Consider the following 17,263-nt stretch of genomic DNA (forward strand, 5'->3'; position numbering starts at 1 on the left):
CTGTTAATAAATGGCAATAAAACGTCTGAATTCTGGGCTGTTGAATGCCACAGACAGCACTAAATATCTGTGCACAATGGCAAGCCATAATTAGCACTTCAGTCACCGAAGACTAATAAACCTTGCAACCTGGCATCCTGACAAGACACCTAACCCAGCGCCACGGGGTGAAAAGGTTGAAGGCCAGGGAACTGGACCGTAGGCGCGTTCGCGGCAGTCTGCGACTTCGAACAGCCTCATGGACTTTGTAGTTCAACATGGCCCTGACATCACTACCGGTGTCACCACCGCGTGACCTAGAGGCTCAATTTCCGGTAGCCTGTTGCTCTACGGGAGTTGTAGTCAATAAGTGAATGCTAGACTTGGGCTCTAGTGGTCTGGAAACTACAATTCCCGGCGGGCTACGGGATGCACAAGGCAGTAGTTAGCTGTGAGCGGGCGATTGCCTCATCAGGTGTAAAGTGTGTGCTTCAGTGTATTGGGAGGCCTGGCTACCCCCAGACGGAAGGGAAAGGTTGGGATCACTGCTTTGAGAGGATCGCCGAGGTCACTGTCGTGGGTTGCAGAATTGGTTGGGCGGTGCCATGGCGGTGAGTTCTGGCGGGAAGAGAGTCCGCTCTGCCCGGCCCTATAACCCGGCTGATCTGTTTCCTTTTGCCAGAAGCTGGGGTTTCCATGTGGTAGCCGTTGTCCTGAAAGGAAAAATCCTTATCTAAACACAGGGAATGCCTTGACCCCCACGTTAAAGGTGTGGATGTTGTGAGGATGCGCCTTTTCTTGCTATCTGTTGAGCCCGGAACTGGTATCTTTAACTTTACACACTACTTAATGTTACGTGTGTTAATTTCACGACGTGTCTAAAACCCATTTGGAGAGAGGGAAGTAGGTAACCTTGTTCCTCCTTTAAAAAAAGTTTTTTTTTTTTTTAATGTTTATATATTTATGAGAGACAGAGACAGAGCATGAGCAAGGGAGGGGTAAAGAGAGAGAGGGAGACACGGAATCCCAAGCAGGCTCCAGCCTCTGAGCTGTCAGTACAGAGCCCAGTGTGGGGCTTGAACCCACGAGTGGTGAGATCATGACCTGAGCCCAAGTCGATGCTCAACCCACTGAGCCACCCAGGCGCCCCCTTTGTTCCTTCTTTTAACAAAAAAAATTTTTTTAAACAGACACAAATCTATCTCTACATTCATGGTGTTTACGTGTGTGTGTATGAGAGAGTTACATGCTAAAATATTTGGTAAAATATGTCTGGTGCCAGTAAGTCCTATTGACAAAAATAGAGCAGGAAGGGGAGACTCTTAAGTGTGAGGTGGGGTAGGGTTGCAGTTTTAAAACTGTGATCAAGGGGCGCCTGGGTGGCTCAGTCGGATAAGCATCCGACTTCGGCTCAGGTCATGATCTCACGGTTTGTGGGTTCAAGCCCCGCGTTGGGCTCTGTGCTGACAGCTTGGAGCCTGGAGCCTGCTTCGGATTCTGCATCTCCCTCTCTCTCTGTTCCTCCCCTGCTCTCACTCTGTCTCTGTCTCTCTCTCAAAAATAAAGATTAAAAAAACGTTTGTTTAAAAAAAAAAAACTGTGATCAACAAAGGCTTTTCTAAGAAGGTGGCATTGTGGCAAAAAGGAGGTAAGGGAGCAAGCCATGCAGCTATATGGAGGAGACGATATCTAGGCAGAAGCCACACTGAGTGAAAAGCAAAGAGGATTGTATATCCAAAGGACAGTGATACTGGAAATGATGATAGTGTATGTGATGGATATTGATGGGCGGATGGATGTAGGTCATGTAAGGCTGCTGGGTTCAAGAAAGAATGGGAAGAGATGGACTGGAGATCATGAGTATGGATAACTCTTGAGGAATTTTATAAAGGAGAGCAGAGAATTGGGGTAACAGATGAAAGTCAAAAGAGGACTTTCTTTTCTTTTTTTTAGGTAGAAGAAATTACCAATACTTGTATGCTCATGGGAATTACCCTGTAGAAAGGAAACATTGAGGTGGAAAAGGGATGATTGCTGAAGTGCTGTTCCTGAATAGAACAGAAGGGATGAGATCCACTGCATCAGTGGAAGGGTTAATAGTAACAGGAAAGAAGACAGACTATATAGGTACACAGGCATGTGGGTAGGTAGATGTGAAGAGGGAGGCTGTGAAAATTTTCTGTTCACTTCTGGGTTCTAATTCAATTAAGAACCAAGATTAACAGCTAGAAATGAGGGTGGAAGAGGAATTGTTGGAGGATTGAGGAGAGAGGAGAAAGCATAAAACAATTGTCCAGGACATTGCCATCAATAGAACTTTTTATATTTGCACTAATTTGGGAGCCACTAGCCACATGTGGCAACTGAGCCCTTGAAATGTGGCCAGTGCAATTGAAGGACTGAATTTTAATATAACTTTAAAATTAACAAGTCATGTGTGGCTAGTGGCTACTGTATTGCACAGTATACACATTAAAGTTTGAGAAGCACTAGTCTAGGAGAAGGAGTAACGAAGTGGATTTCAGAAATTAGTAGTGTGGCTGGGCATCACTTGATATTAGTGGACATGAATTTAAATGGAGGCCAGTCAGCATGGTTGAGTGCTTATCTCTTGCCACTTTCAGCTGCCTAGGTGAAGGAACAGAGCAGTTGGATGGGGCGGATGGATGGAGTTTTGCCAGGCAAGAATGGTAAAGGGAAAACCGAAGAATTATACAGATGGATTTAAGGGACAGAAATGAGGACATGGGGTGGTAGGCGCCTAAAGATTAGCGAAAAAAGGTCATGATCAGTAGGACCCAATGGGGTTGAGGAATTATTAGAGTTGGAATTCTAGCAGAGTTAGGATCAATAATATCAATAACTGACATTTCTTATGTGTCATGCTTTTTGTTTAGCATTTTATTTGAATTGTCTTGAGTGTTCACACTAATCTATTTGAGTTAGGCACTCTTATTTGCAGTTTACAGATGAAGAACCCCATGCTTAGAGAGCTTACCTAACAGGTCTGATTTCTTATAACTAGGACAGGATGAAAGTGATCAAAACTCAAAGGGATTGATTCATTTTTTAGTCACTATGTCACCCTGCTTCCCAGGAAAACACATGCCTTCCAACTCCTGGTCCAGAGCTTTTTCTTCTGTTCTGAGTTGCTCATTGCCTCCCACCAACCCCTCTCCCCCATGATGATATCCTTAGCTGATGTGGAATTTGCAGGTCTTTCTTTCTTTTTTCTTCTTTTTTGGTGTTAGTGGGAATGAGCTTTTTCAGTTTGGAAGACTTTAGTACATTTTTATTCTTTTTATGTTTTGTATAAGGAAACTGGCAATATTTCTGGTAGATCTGATTGTTTTACTTTATTCACTTCTTGGCCTCTGCAAATATTCATGTTTTACACTGTCATGGTACTGGGCTGACCTTAAAGTTAGTTTCATTGCAAGAATCCAGTAAGATCTCCCTTTAGAAAGAACAAGTAACAATAAAAATAATAAAATGTACCGATTTTATTTTGTGTTTTAAATGTACTGATTATTCTGTGCCATGCATTAGTGTTTTACAAAAGTTTTCATCTGAACAACCCTATAAAAGTGGGTGCTTTATCCCCATTTTATTGATGGGGAAAATAAGGCATCAGGTCTACTCAGAGGAAGAATTAGAATTCATTTGGTCCCACACCGGAGTTCATTCTGTTAATCATTGTGTTACCCCCAATTGCAAGCTAATTAGGATATTTCTTTTTTTTTTAATAACTTGTTTTATTTTTTATATTTTTTAAAATTTACATCCAAATTAGTTAACATATCGTGCAACAATGATTTCAGGAGTAGATTCCTTGGTGCCCCTTACCTATTTAGCCCATCCCCCCTCCCACAACCCCTCCCGTAACCCTCAGTTTGTTCTCCATATTTATGAGTCTCTTCTGTTTTGTCCCCCTCCCTGTTTTTATATTATTTTTGTTTCCCTTCCCTTACGTTCATCTGTTTTGTCTCTTAAAGTCCTAATATGAGTGAAGTCATACGATTTTTGTCTTTCTCTGACTAATTTCACTTAGCATAATAGCCTCTAGTTCCATCCACGTAGTTGCAAATGGCAAGATTTCATTCTTTTTGATTGCCCAATAATACTCCATTGTATAGATATACCACATCTTCTTTGTCCATTCATCCATTGATCGACATTTGGACTCTTTCCTTACTTTGGCTATTGTCGATAGTGCTGCTATAAACACGGGGGTGCATGTGTTCTTTGAAACAGCACATCTGTATCCTGTGGATAAATACCTAGTAGTGCAATTGCTGGGTCGTAGGGTAGTTCTATTTTTAGTTTTTTGAGGAACCTCCATACTGTTTTCCAGAGTGGCTGCACCAGTTTGCATTCCCACCAGCAGTGCAGAAGGGTTCCTCTTTCTCTGCATCCTCACCAACATCTGTTGTTGCCCGAGTTGTTAATGTTAGCCATTCTGACAGGTGTGAGGTGGTATCTCATTGTGGTTTTGATTTGTATTTCCCTGATGATGAGTGATGTGGAGCATTTTTTCATGTGTCAGTTGGCCATCTGGATGTCTTCTTTGGAGAAGTGTCTATTCATGTCTTTTGCCAAATTAGGAAATTTCTTTTGCAAACATCTTCTGTAAAGAAAGTTTTCTGTTTCCAGAGGAAATCTTATCAATAATAAAGTGTGTAGGACAATGAACATGTGATAGCATGGATAGGATATTAGTTTTTATTTTATAATTGAATTTATAAATAATAAACTAAAATTTTCTTCATATCAGAGTAGTATTTATTTTAAAACATTTGTTTAATGTTTATTTTTGAGAGAGAGAGAGAGAGAGAGACAGAGACAGAATGCAAGCTGGGGAGGGGCAGAGAGAGAGGGAGACATAGATCTGAAGCAGGCTCCAGGCTCTTAGCTGTCAGTGCAGAGCCCGATGTGGGGCTCAAACTCAAAGACCATGAGATCATTTCCCGAGCTGAAGTTGGATGCTTAACCGACTGAGCCACCCAGCATAGTATTTATTTTTTAGAGCTTTTGACATTTCTGTTTTTATTTTTGTGTATTTAAAATTTTTATTTGTGTATTTTTGAGAGAGAGGGAGAGAGTGAGAATGAGAGAGAGAGAGAGATCTCGAGTGGGAGAGAGAGGTAGAGAGGGACGGAGACAGAGAATCCCAACCAGTGGCTTGAGGTCAAGCCATTAGATTATGACCTGAGCTGAAACCAAGAGTTGGACACTTAACTGATGAAGCCACCCAAGCGCCCCAAGCTTTTGACAGTTTTAATCTCTTCTAGTTACATATCAGACTTTTGGAGGGGATCTGGGGATGTGATATATGAACATAATAGCCAATCTAAAAAAATTATTGTTTTTAAACTTTCATTTGGAAAATTTAAATAGTGAGCAAAATAGAGATAATAGTATTATGTACTTCCGTGTACCCATCACCCAACTTCAATAATTGGCAGTTCAGGGCTATTTTGTTTCATATATCCCTTCCTGGGAGCCTGACCCTCCACCCCTCAGGATTCATTTTAAGCAGATTCCAGGCACTGTACATACATATTTGACATAGTTTAGTATAAGTTTTTACATCGATACATATTTTAATATTTTTTAATGTAATGATAACTTCTCTTAAAACATAATCCCAATGCCATTTTCATACCTAATAAAATCACATGATGTCTAGATGTCTCTTTGTGGTATCGGTTAACATTATCATGCATTTACCATGGGTCCAGCCCAAGGTTAAGTCCTTTGTCTGTATTAACTCTTTCTTTTTAGTGTTTGTTTATTTTTTTTTTTTTAATTTTTTTTTCAACGTTTATTTATTTTTGGGACAGAGAGAGACAGAGCATGAACGGGGGAGGGGCAGAGAGAGAGGGAGACACAGAATCGGAAACAGGCTCCAGGCTCTGAGCCATCAGCCCAGAGCCTGACGCGGGGCTCGAACTCACGGACCGCGAGATCGTGACCTGGCTGAAGTCGGACGCTTAACCGACTGCGCCACCCAGGCGCCCCAGTGTTTGTTTATTTTTGAGAGAGAGACAGCATAAGTGGGGGAGGGGCAGAGAGAGAGGGAGACACAGAATCTGAAGCACGTTCCAGACTCTGAGCTGTCAGCACACAGCCCAATGTGGGGCTCGAACTCACAAAGTGTGAGATCATGACCTGAGCCAAAGTCAAACACTTAACCGAGACACCTAGGAGCCCCTTAACTCTTTTAATTTTCATACCAATACTATAATGTTAGTATAATTTTTATTCTCATTTAAAGATAAAGAAGTAGAAGCTTAGAAAGCTTAAGGAATTTGTCTAAGGTTCTACAGCTAGTAAGTGGTGGCAGCTAGGACATGGCTAGAGTACTAGGAGGAAGCAGAAATAGAAGTCAGAAGATGAACATTTTTGTACACCTTGACTTTTTGCTGACACAATGATCTCCGAACTTCAGATTTATCATTTATCATCTTTGAAATGGTAATCACTGGTCTGCCTCCTTCTTAGGGTTATTGTTAAGATGCAAAAAGTTAATGTTCATAAAAGTTTCAAGAACTGCAGAATATTATGAATATATGGAAGAGCTTGTTATCTTTTTTAGTGGTTCTTTACTGGGGATGGTCTTGTCCTCCTGAAAACATTTGGTCTGGAGACTGTTTGGTTGTCACAACTAGGGGATTCTTCTGGCATCTAGTGGGCAGAAGCCGGGGATGCTTCTAAGCATCTTACAATGCACAAGACAAAACACAAAAAATTATTTAGCCTAAACTGTCAAAAATGCCAAAGTTTTGAACCTCTGACTTGTCAAATAACCTTTTAACTAATTATTATAACCAATTGTCTAGTTAAATAACCAGTGAAGAAATTAAGGCTCAGATTGATCAAGTCACTTCTCAAGGTCAAACAACAGTTGGTGGTGGGGCCAATATCAAGGTTTCATTACAATTGACCTTGGATGTTTTGATGGACAAGTTTTTCTGAGAAGCAGAAACCTCAAAGAAGAGACTTTGTGCATTTAATGTGTTCAATAACAGTGAAAAAAAAACATAGTTCTTAGTAATTTGTGAAGACTGTTTCTTTCATGTCCTTTACAGTGGGTGACCTGAGTGGTGCCTGGATGGCTCAGTCAGTTAAGCCTGTGAGTTCGGCTCAGGTCATGATCTCGCAATTTGTGAGTCGAGCCCCATGTCCGGCTCTGTGCTGACCGTTCAGAGACTGGAGCCTGCTTCAGATTCTGTGTATCCCTCTCTCTCTGCCCCTCCCTTGCTTGTGCATGCTTGCGTGCATGCTCTCTCTGAAAAATAAATAAACACTAAAAAAAATATATAAAAAAGGAAGGAGGGAGGGACTTGGCAGAAATGAGACGAGAAGGGCCTTAAGTGCCAGATTTAACAGGATAGACTCTATCCTGACTGCTATAGAGATCCTCTGAAAAGGAATTGACTTGATTATATTTGTGTTTTGATATCATTTCCACTCAGCAATCCTGTAAGGATTTATAGAAACAAAATATTTCCTTGTCACTTTTATTTTCCTTTAATTACTGGAGGAACTTGTTATGTCCATGATTTTTCTTTTTCTTTTTTATTTCTGTCTCTTTTTTTCAAAGAGTTTATTTATTTAAACTTTTTTTTAATGCTAATTTTTGAGAGAGAGAGAGTCACAGTTTGAGCAGGAGAGGGGCAGCGAGAGAGGGAGACACAGAAACTGAAACAGGCTCCAGGCTCTGAGCTGTCAGCACAGAGCCCAATGTGGTGCAGGGCTTGAACCCATGAACTGCAAGATCATGACTTGAGCTGAAGTCCGATGCTTAACTGACTGAGCTACCCAGGTGCCCCTTTAAGATTTTATTTATTAAAAAATTTTTTTTAATGTTTATTCATTTTTGAGAGACAAAGAGAGACAGAGCATGAGCGGGGGAGGGGCAGAGAGAGAGAGGGAGACACAGAATCCGAAGCAGGCTCCAGGCTTTGAGCTGTCAGCACAGAGCCCGACATAGGGCTTGAACTCACAAACCATGAGATCGTGACCTGAGCCAAAGTCGGACTCTCAACCAACTGAGGCACCCAGGTGCCCCTTTAAGATTTTAAGTAATCTCTACATCCAGCACAGGGCTAGAACTCACAACCCCAAGGTCAAGAGTTGTGTGCTCCACTGCCTGAGTCAGCCAGGTGTCCCCAGGACTTTTCAAAGTAGGGAATTCTTTCTCATTTCTTCTCTGCCTCTCTGGCAAGGTTCTTCCTTTAATCCATCATTTACCTCCTCCTTGTAAGCTGATATTTCATCTTTCTGTTGCTTGTCTTTGTCTCCTGTTTTTTTAACTACGTTAAAACTACGATGGGGCGCCTGGGTGGCGCAGTCGGTTAAGTGTCCGACTTCAGCCAGGTCACGATCTCGCGGTCCGTGAGTTCGAGCCCCGCGTCAGGCTCTGGGCTGATGGCTCAGAGCCTGAAGCCTGTTTCCGATTCTGTGTCTCCCTCTCTCTCTCTGCCCCTCCCCTGTTCATGCTCTGTCTCTCTCTGTCCCAAAAATAAATAAACGTTGAAAAAAAATTAAAAAAAAAAACACAAAAAAAACTACGTTTAACTACGTTAAAAAATAGGAAACCATTCTTTGGTTTAAAATATAGAAAACAACAGAGCTGATACCTTTTAGTAGATTTGTATTAAATCTTAATTTTAATAGTGTTGGTTATTTTATTACTTAATACACAAAGTATATTTAAGATAGTTATTGGAGAAATAATGTTAAGTTTGGGGGTTTTTTATTGCACATAATTCCTCTTTGCAAGTGTTCAAATTTGTGTAACCGTTTAAAAGTCCAGTATATTTGTGATACAAATAGAAAGCTTATTGATTGATAGATTCATTGATTGAGAGAGAGCGAGAGTGTCAGCTGGGGATGGTCAGAGAGAGAGGGAGAGAGAATCCCAGGCAGGCTCCACACTCAGCACAGAGCCTGATATGGGGTTTGATCCCATGAACCATGAGATCATCACCTAAGTTGAAATCAGGAGTCAGGTGCTAAACCAACTGACCACCCAGGTGCCCCAAAAGTAGTTTTTGTAAGCTCTACATACAATGTGGGGCTTCAACTCACAACACAGAGGTCGAGAGTCACATGCTCTACTGACCGAGGCCACCAGGCGGTCCACTTTTTTAAAAAGTAGTATAAAATATATGTGTGTGTGTGTGTGTGTGTGTATTAATTTTTTTAATGTCTATTTTTGAGAGAGAGAGTGAGCGAGGGGGAGACAGAGAATCCGAAGCAGACTCCAGGCTCTGAGCTATCAGCACAGAGCCCAGTGTGGAGCTCAAACCCACAAGCTGTGAGATCATGACCTGAGCCAAAGTCGGATGCTTAACCAACTGAGCCACTGAGGCGCCCCTTTTTTAAAAATTAAAAAAAAATTTTTTTTTATTTGTAAATTTAAAAAAATGTTTATTTTTGAGAGAACGCCGGTGGGAGAGGGGCAGAGAGAGGTGAGCAGAGGATCTGAAGCAGTGTCTGCACCACAGCAATGAGCCTGATGCAGGGCTCGAATTCATGAACTGGGAGATCATGACCTGAGCTGAAGTTATATGCTCATTCGACTGAGCCACTCAGGTGCCCCAATGTTCTTTAAATGTTTGTTTATTTTGGAGAGAGAGAGAATACTTTTTTTAAATTTAAAATTAAAAAAAAATTTTTTAATGTTTGATTATTCTTGAGAGAGAGGGACAGAGTGTGAGCAGGGGAAGGGAGGGAGACACAGAATCTGAAGCAGGCTCGAGGCTCTGAGCTGTCAGCACAGAGCCCAGCGCGGGTCTCGAACTCACAAACTGAGATCTTGACCTGATCTCACGTATATACATATGTGTGTATATACATTGTGTATCTATTTAAAGTTTATCTGAGAAAGAGAAGAGAGAGAGCATGTGGGGAGGGGACAGGGAGAGAGGGAAAGGGAGAGAATCCCAAGCAGGCTCCACACTGTCAGCACAGAGCCTGACATGAGGCTTGAACTCATGAGCTGTGAGATCATGACCTGAGCTGAAGTTGGATGCTCAGCTGGCAGAGCCACCCATGCACCCCTAAATACATATTTTTAAGTGAATTATATGCCCAGTGTGGGCTTGAACTCACGTACCCAAGATCAAGAGTTGTGTGCTCTCTGGACTGAGCCAGCCAGTCGCCCCAATGGAAAGCATTTTTTACATTGTTGGGTAAAAAAAGGACAGAGAGAGGCACTCTTAAAGGAGACTGAGTTGCAGTCTTTAGGTAACTTGGCAAGGTCGTCTTGTGTAGTAGGTTGTAAAAGTATGAGTAGAACCCAGAGGCACCTGGCTGGCTCACTTGGTAGAACATGTGACTCTTGATCTTGGGGTTGTAAGTTTGAGCCTCATGTTGGGTGTAGAGATTACTTAAAAAAAAAAAAAAATCTTAAAAAAAAGGTATGATTAGAACCCAGGTATTTTCTCATTTGAAAATGCACAATCTGGGAATGTTTGCACGTAAGAAGGGGGTAAAATCCCATTTCAGTTCAGATAACTATACCAGAAAATACATTTTAGAGACTAATACTAAATTTCAAAACAGAATTAGATTTGTGTATGGTCCATTAGTATCCAGCTTTCATACTTGTCTGCTCTGTGTTTCATTCCACGCCAGCTTTGGCTTACCTGCTTTTAGCATCTGTTTTTCACACAGTCACAAACTGAGAAGGAAGCTCTAGCGCTTCCTTTTCAGAGGTAGAATGATCATACATGTTTTTTTGCTTTTGCTTTCATCCACAGGCAGCTTATGGAAGGATGGCATTGTTGATGGTACATCTGATATATTAGAGACATGCTTGCCATTCTGTTTCATTTAAATTTCATGTTAATAGTCTGTTAACCATTTTGGAGAGGAGTTCTTCATCAGTTGCCTTGAAAAAAAACATGTAGATTACTAACCCTTCCTCAGCCTCTTCCCATTGGGTCTCAGCATCCTTTGATTGAGCATTATGGCAGCTTGGCCATCTTGTACTTTTCTAAGTATTTGTGCATCTTAACTAAATAGGAACAGTATCTGTTTTAGTGTCTCATTTAATAGAAGTATTTCAAAGCCCTTTATATATTTTAGTAATTCATTAACTATCCCTTTGGTGTTTAAAGTAGACAGATTGTGATAGCGCAAATTTTAAATCTTGTTTGTTTAAAGTTCATGATAACCATGGAAAAATTGCCTATCAGTAAACAGCTTGCTCTATGTGAACGTATTTTTTTTTCTTTTTTTAAAGCAAGACTGTCCAAGTATAGAGTGGATTGTTGTATCTCTTTTGTGTCCAATAGGAAAGAAAAGGAACAGCAAAAGTGGACTTTTTGAAGAAGATTGAGAAAGAAATCCAACAGAAATGGGATACTGAGAAAGTGTTTGAGGTTAATGCATCTAATGTGGAGAACCAGACTAGGTGAGTAGTACTTTATGAAGTTCTACACCTTGTGTTCCCAAAACTGTTGGCTACAGAAACTGCTTTGTGGAAAGGATAAGGCAGATTGTACTTATAATGTCTGAAACGGGCTGAAGAAGGTTACTTTTATTTTCTCGATTTCAAAGTAGGATTTTCTTTCCAATAGAATTCTTTTTTTTTTTTTTTTTTTTTTTTTTAAGTGAGCTCTGTGCCTAGTGTGGAACTTGAATTCACGACCTTGGGATCAAGAGTTGCATGTTCTCTGAGCGAGCTAGATGCTCCTCCTATAGAATTCCTAAAGGACTTTTTCTACATAGCTTTTTTTTAACTAATATTTTTCATATTTAGACAAAAGAGAAAGTTTTGAAGTTTTGTCTTTCCTAACTGATAAAATGAGATTATTCTAGTAGAGATTCATATTATGGTGCTAATTATCTCCAAAGACACCAAGTATTAAATTTTGAAGGGTTTCAGGGGCACCTTGGTGGCTTAGTCAGTTAAGCTTCTGAATTTGGCTCAGGTCATGATCTTGTGGTTCATGAGTTGGAGCCCCACATCGGTCTCTCTGCTGTCAGGGTGGAGCCCTGTTCAGATCCTCTGTCTCCCTCTCTTTGCCCTTCCCTTGCTTGCTAGCTTGGGTGTGTTCTCTCTCTCTCAGAAATAAATAAATGCTAAAAAACAAAACAAAACAAAAAAAACAACAACAACCCAACTCTTTAAAAATTTTTTTTCAAGGGTTTCTGTATTTTAAGATCTTATTTCATAAATACTGTATTGCCTTGGTTTTAAGCATCAATTATAAGACAAGCCACAGGTAATGATATGGTACTAGGGAAAAATAAAAACAAAATAACTGCCCCCAAACAGTAGTGTAATAAATGTATGCATCAATTATAGGAGCATCTCAATTTCAGATATGTTGAAATGTAGAAAAATGTTCTTGTTACAATGACGAAATACATTGACAATAATTAAAATAGTAGCTAATCTTGAAAACTTATTGGTTGTTATGCAAAGGCTTAGGAAATATTCCATTTTTAGTATGCCTATTATCATTTAATCTTTTTTTTTTTTTTTTTAATTTTTTAATGTTTATTTATTTTTGAGACAGAGAGAGACAGAGCATGAACGGGGGAGGGTCAAAGAGAGGGAGACACAGAATCTGAAACAGGCTCCAGGCTCTGAGCTGTCAGCACAGAGCCCGACGCGGGCCTCGAACTCACAGACCGTGAGATCATGACCTGAGCCGAAGTCGGCCGCTTAACCAACTGAGCCACGCAGGCGCCCCTCATTTAATCTTTTTAATAACCCTTTAAGGTTAGCAGTATTTTTATCCTTATTTTATTTTATTTTATTTCTTTATTAATATATTTTTTAAGCATTTATTTATTTTTGAGAGAGAGAGTCAGAGCACAAGCAGAGGAAGGGCAGAGAGAGAGGGAGACACAGAATCTGAAGCAGGCTCCAGGCTCTGAGCTGTCAGCACAGAGCCCGACATGGGGCTCAAACCCACAAACCGTGAAATCTTGACCTGAGCCAAAGTCAGATGCTCAACTGACTGGGCCACCCAGGTGCCCCTATTCCCATTTTATAGATGAGGATACTGAGGTACAGGGAGGCTAAGTAACCAGTTCAAGGTTGGATAGCTAGGAATTGACAGGGCCTGGACTACTTTTTAGGACATTCTGATTTCAAAAGGTACTTTCCTTGCTACTAAGCAACATGCTAGTGGAATTTTTTTATGTTTATTTTTGAGAAAGAGAGAGAAAGCGTGCATGTGCAGGGGGGTACAGAGAGAGAGGAGGACAGAGGATCTAAACCAGGCTCTGTGTTGACAGCAGAGAACCCGATGCTGAGGTCAAAGGCACAAACTGCAAGATCACAACCTGATCTGAAGTCAGACACTTAACTGACTGAGCCACTCAGGCAACTCTGAATTTGGACTTTTTTTTTTTTTTTTTTTTTTTTTTTAAGAAATTAAGAGTGTTGCTGTAATATAAAGTCTTTGATGTTATACTTTATAGCTTTTGCTGTTTCTAGAATTTTGGCCAACTTCAGGTAAAGTTATCGAGAGTGAACTGAAAACTTTGTTCCATGAAAGAAAATGAAGTGAGGGAACTTAGAAATGTAACATTGAATGAAAAAAAAGTTTTTTTCAGTAATATCTCTACCCGACATGGGGCTTGAAATCACAACCCTAGAGTCGCTTGCTCTACCAACTGAGCCAGCCATGTGCCCTGGTGTATAATTTTTAATGAAGCCCATAGGTGAGCAAAAGTAAGTGATAACATTGTTTAAGGACACAGAGATATAAACTATTCAGAATGAAGGGAATGACAAAAGTAGATTTCAAGATACTGGTTTTCTCTGTGGGGAGAGGGCTGAGGAGCACACAGTGTAGATTCAGTGGGCTCATCACTTGGATAGCATGCTTACAGGCATTCATTTTATTGTGCTTTGTAACTTTTATAGGTACGTTATACATTTGATTGTAAGAAAAAATAATGTAATAAACAGCTTTAGAGAGACACTTCTTAAATTAATTTTCCATGTGTCATGTAATACTGAAGATGTTTTATTATAGCTGATGGACTTTGAATTGCTTTATATATATCAAATGAAGGCAAATCTCATTTAATCACTAAAATATTAAATTAATCCAGTTTCCTAAGAGTATTAAAATTATCCTCAGTAAATTATCTTTACTCAGCATTTTTAAGTTAAACCTCCAGTATTTGCTGCAAGGATATTTATTTCTTTAATATCTAACCATAAACATTTTATTTTTTCTAAATCACAATTAAGTTTCAATTTCAGAGGGCTTTTAATTTCCACATTCATATGTTTACTTTTAAAGGTCTTTTAAATAATAAAATTTAAACAAGTTGTTTGTAATAAGCTTTCCCTTCACCCTACCTCCTCATTTTAAAAGGAACTTAACATTTTCTTTTCTGTACTTTGTTTTTTCATGATTGTTTTGCAGCAAGGGCAAGTACTTTGTAACCTTCCCATATCCGTATATGAATGGGCGCCTTCATTTGGGACACACATTTTCTTTATCCAAATGTGAGGTAATGTTTCCTCTGTGGTTAACATAATGGGATTGAGAGTCTTTGATAATACTATTTTGAAGAAAATGGCATATATGGGATTTCCTGTTAAGAGAACTTAGAATTCCTTAATTTTAAGCCTAAATTTTATATTTTTACCTATATTAAATATTCTTATATTTAATTTGTATATGCTGTGTGTATGTGTGCAGGGTTCTAATTATTTATGCATGGTCATAAGTAATTCCTTTTTGGTGAAAAGACAGAAAAAAAGAACAATGGGCCAGAATTTTGGAATGACTTCCTTCTTTTCTTTTTCTTTCTTTTTTTTTTTTTTTTTAAATATTTATTTATTTATTTTTGAGTGGGGCAGGGAAGGGCAGACAGAGGGAGACAGAGAATCCCAAGCAGGCTCCACATTGTTAATGCAGAGCCTGATGTAGGGCTCATTCTCATGAACCTGATATCATGACCTGAGCTGAAATCAAGAGTCAGACTCTTAACTGACTGAGCCACCCAGACGCTCCAGGGAATGACTTCCTTCTAAAGCAAGAGAGGAAGAGGAAATCTGAGCCCATGATCTTCATGAACAGTCAACATTCTGTATTCATCTAGCATTTAAACTTATAATTTAAATTTAGTTTTCTTTTTGTAGTTTGCAGTAGGATACCAGAGACTGAAAGGAAAAACTTGTCTGTTTCCCTTTGGTTTACACTGTACTGGAATGCCTATCAAGGTAAGATTGCTTTTGGGATTGGTTCCTACTCTTTTTAGCTTAAAGCAGATGTAATGTCCAATTTAAGAGCTTGAAATAGTATTTTCAGGTATTTATTATAATGCAATGTCTTGGCATGAGCTGAATTCATTATAGTGAAAACTATTTTTTTCAATTAGAAACAGTTAAAAAATATTTTTTTAATGTTTATTTATTTTTGAGAGAGAGAGAGAGAGCGTGAGCAGGGCAGGGTCAGAGAGAGAGACAGAGACACAGTATTCGAAGCAGGCTCCAGGCTCTGAGCTGCCAGCACAGAGCCCGATGCAGAGCTCGAACCCATGAACGGTGCGATTGTGACGTGAGACGAAGTTGCACGCTCAGCCAACGGAGCCAGCCACGCGCCCTGAGAAACAGTTTTTTAAAAGTTTATTTATTATTTATTTTGAGAGAGATAGAGAATGAGTAGAGAAGAGGGGCAGGGAGAGAGAGGGAGAGAATCCCAAGCAGTCTCCATGCTGTCAGTGCAGAGCTCAATGCAGGGCTCAAATGCATGAACTGTGAGATCATGACCTTGAGCCGAAGTTGGAAGCTTAACTGAGTGAGCCACCCCGTGTCCCATGAAAATTAAAATTTAAAAGGCATTTGAAGAAGTACTTAAATAAAGGGTACACGTTAAGGTCTAAGTGATTTCTTTTAACAAAAAAAAATTTTATTTTTTTATTTTTTTTAATTTTTATTTATTTATTTATTTATTTATTTATTTATTATTTTTTAATGTTTATTTATTTTTGAGACAGAGAGAGACAGAGCATGAACAGGGGAGGGGCAGAGAGAGAGAGAGACACAGAATCTGAAACAGGCTCCAGGCTCTGAGCTGTCAGCACAGAGCCCGACGCGGGGCTCGAACTCACAGACCGTGAGATCATGACCTGAGCCGAAGTCGGATGCTCAACCGACCAAGCCACCCAGGCGCCCCCCAAAAATTTTTTTTAACATTTATTTATTGTTGAGAGACAGAGACAGAGCATGAGCAAGGGACAGGCAGAGAGTGAGGGAGACACAGAATCCAAAGCAGGCTCCAGGCTCTGAGCTGTCAGCACAGAACCTGACGCGGGGCTTGAACCCACGAACTGTGAGATTATGACCTGAGCCAAAGTCGGGCGCTCAACCAACTGAGGCACCCAGGCGCCCCAGGTCTAAGTGATTTCTCAGTAATTTTTGTATCTCTATTGGTGACCTTACATATTGATATTTCTGTTTTCAAGTTAGATAATAACTATTAAAAAGTATTCATGACATACATAGAGTAATAAACAGTTTTTTAAATGTATAATACTGTTTGTTTTAGTTGTATCATATTTTGATCATGTTTGCAAATGTCTTCGTTTGTCATAAATTTATATTAGAAATAATTCTCAGTAAAGAAGGGGCCAGACAATTATTGTCGAAAGGATTCCTTAAATGTAAGAGGGTTGGGAAATTTAACTTCCCATTTCTTTTGCTTCTCCAACCTTTTATTTTGAAAAATGTCAAACCTGCAGAACAGGTAAAAGGATAGAATGAACAGCCATATACCCTTCACTCATAGTTACCGAATATTAGCATTTTCTATAATTCCTTTGGTTCTCTTAATGCACATGTAATACATGCATACTTTCTTTTCTCTGTTTCTGTGAACTCACTGAAAGTAAGTTACACATATCATGCTGTGTTACCTCTAACTACTTTAGCATGTGTCTTTTGAGAACAAAGGCATTTTATACATCATCACAGTTTCATTATCCCCTCCAAGAAATTTAACATTGATGTAATATTAGCATCTTCATCTAATCTCTAGTCAGATGTTTCTAGTTGTCCCAAAATGTCCTTTCCGACTTTTTTTTACTTTGTGTGTTGTCGGTCACACATTGCATTTGGTCATTAATTCTTTTTGGTTTCTTGTAGTTTGTCATGACGTTGATGTCGTTGAAGAGTGTATGCTAGTTATTTTGTAGAATGGTCCATAGTCTGAATTTTCTGATTTTTTCTTCATGATTACATCTGGGTTAAATATTTTGACAAGAATACTACATTGGTGAGGCGTAAACTTCC

General features: G+C 39.6%; 1 protein-coding gene across 1 annotated transcript in view; it reads left to right on the forward strand.

Annotated features, from left to right (window-relative positions):
* The first annotated feature begins 411 nt into the window (after positions 1-411).
* The window catches only part of LARS1 (leucyl-tRNA synthetase 1), a 76,167-nt gene continuing 59,315 nt past the window's right edge, over positions 412-17,263 (forward strand). Inside the window, exons 1-4 of the mRNA XM_086701308.1 lie at positions 412-590; positions 11,289-11,407; positions 14,391-14,478; positions 15,113-15,193. Of these exons, the coding sequence (XP_086557434.1) occupies positions 585-590; positions 11,289-11,407; positions 14,391-14,478; positions 15,113-15,193 (294 nt within the window). The 5' untranslated portion in view covers positions 412-584. The remainder of the gene's footprint in view (positions 591-11,288; positions 11,408-14,390; positions 14,479-15,112; positions 15,194-17,263) is intronic.

This window comes from Puma concolor, chromosome A1 (genome assembly GCF_028749965.1).
Source record: "Puma concolor isolate L17-30 chromosome A1, mPumCon1.1.hap2, whole genome shotgun sequence".
Taxonomy (NCBI): Eukaryota; Metazoa; Chordata; class Mammalia; order Carnivora; family Felidae; genus Puma; species Puma concolor.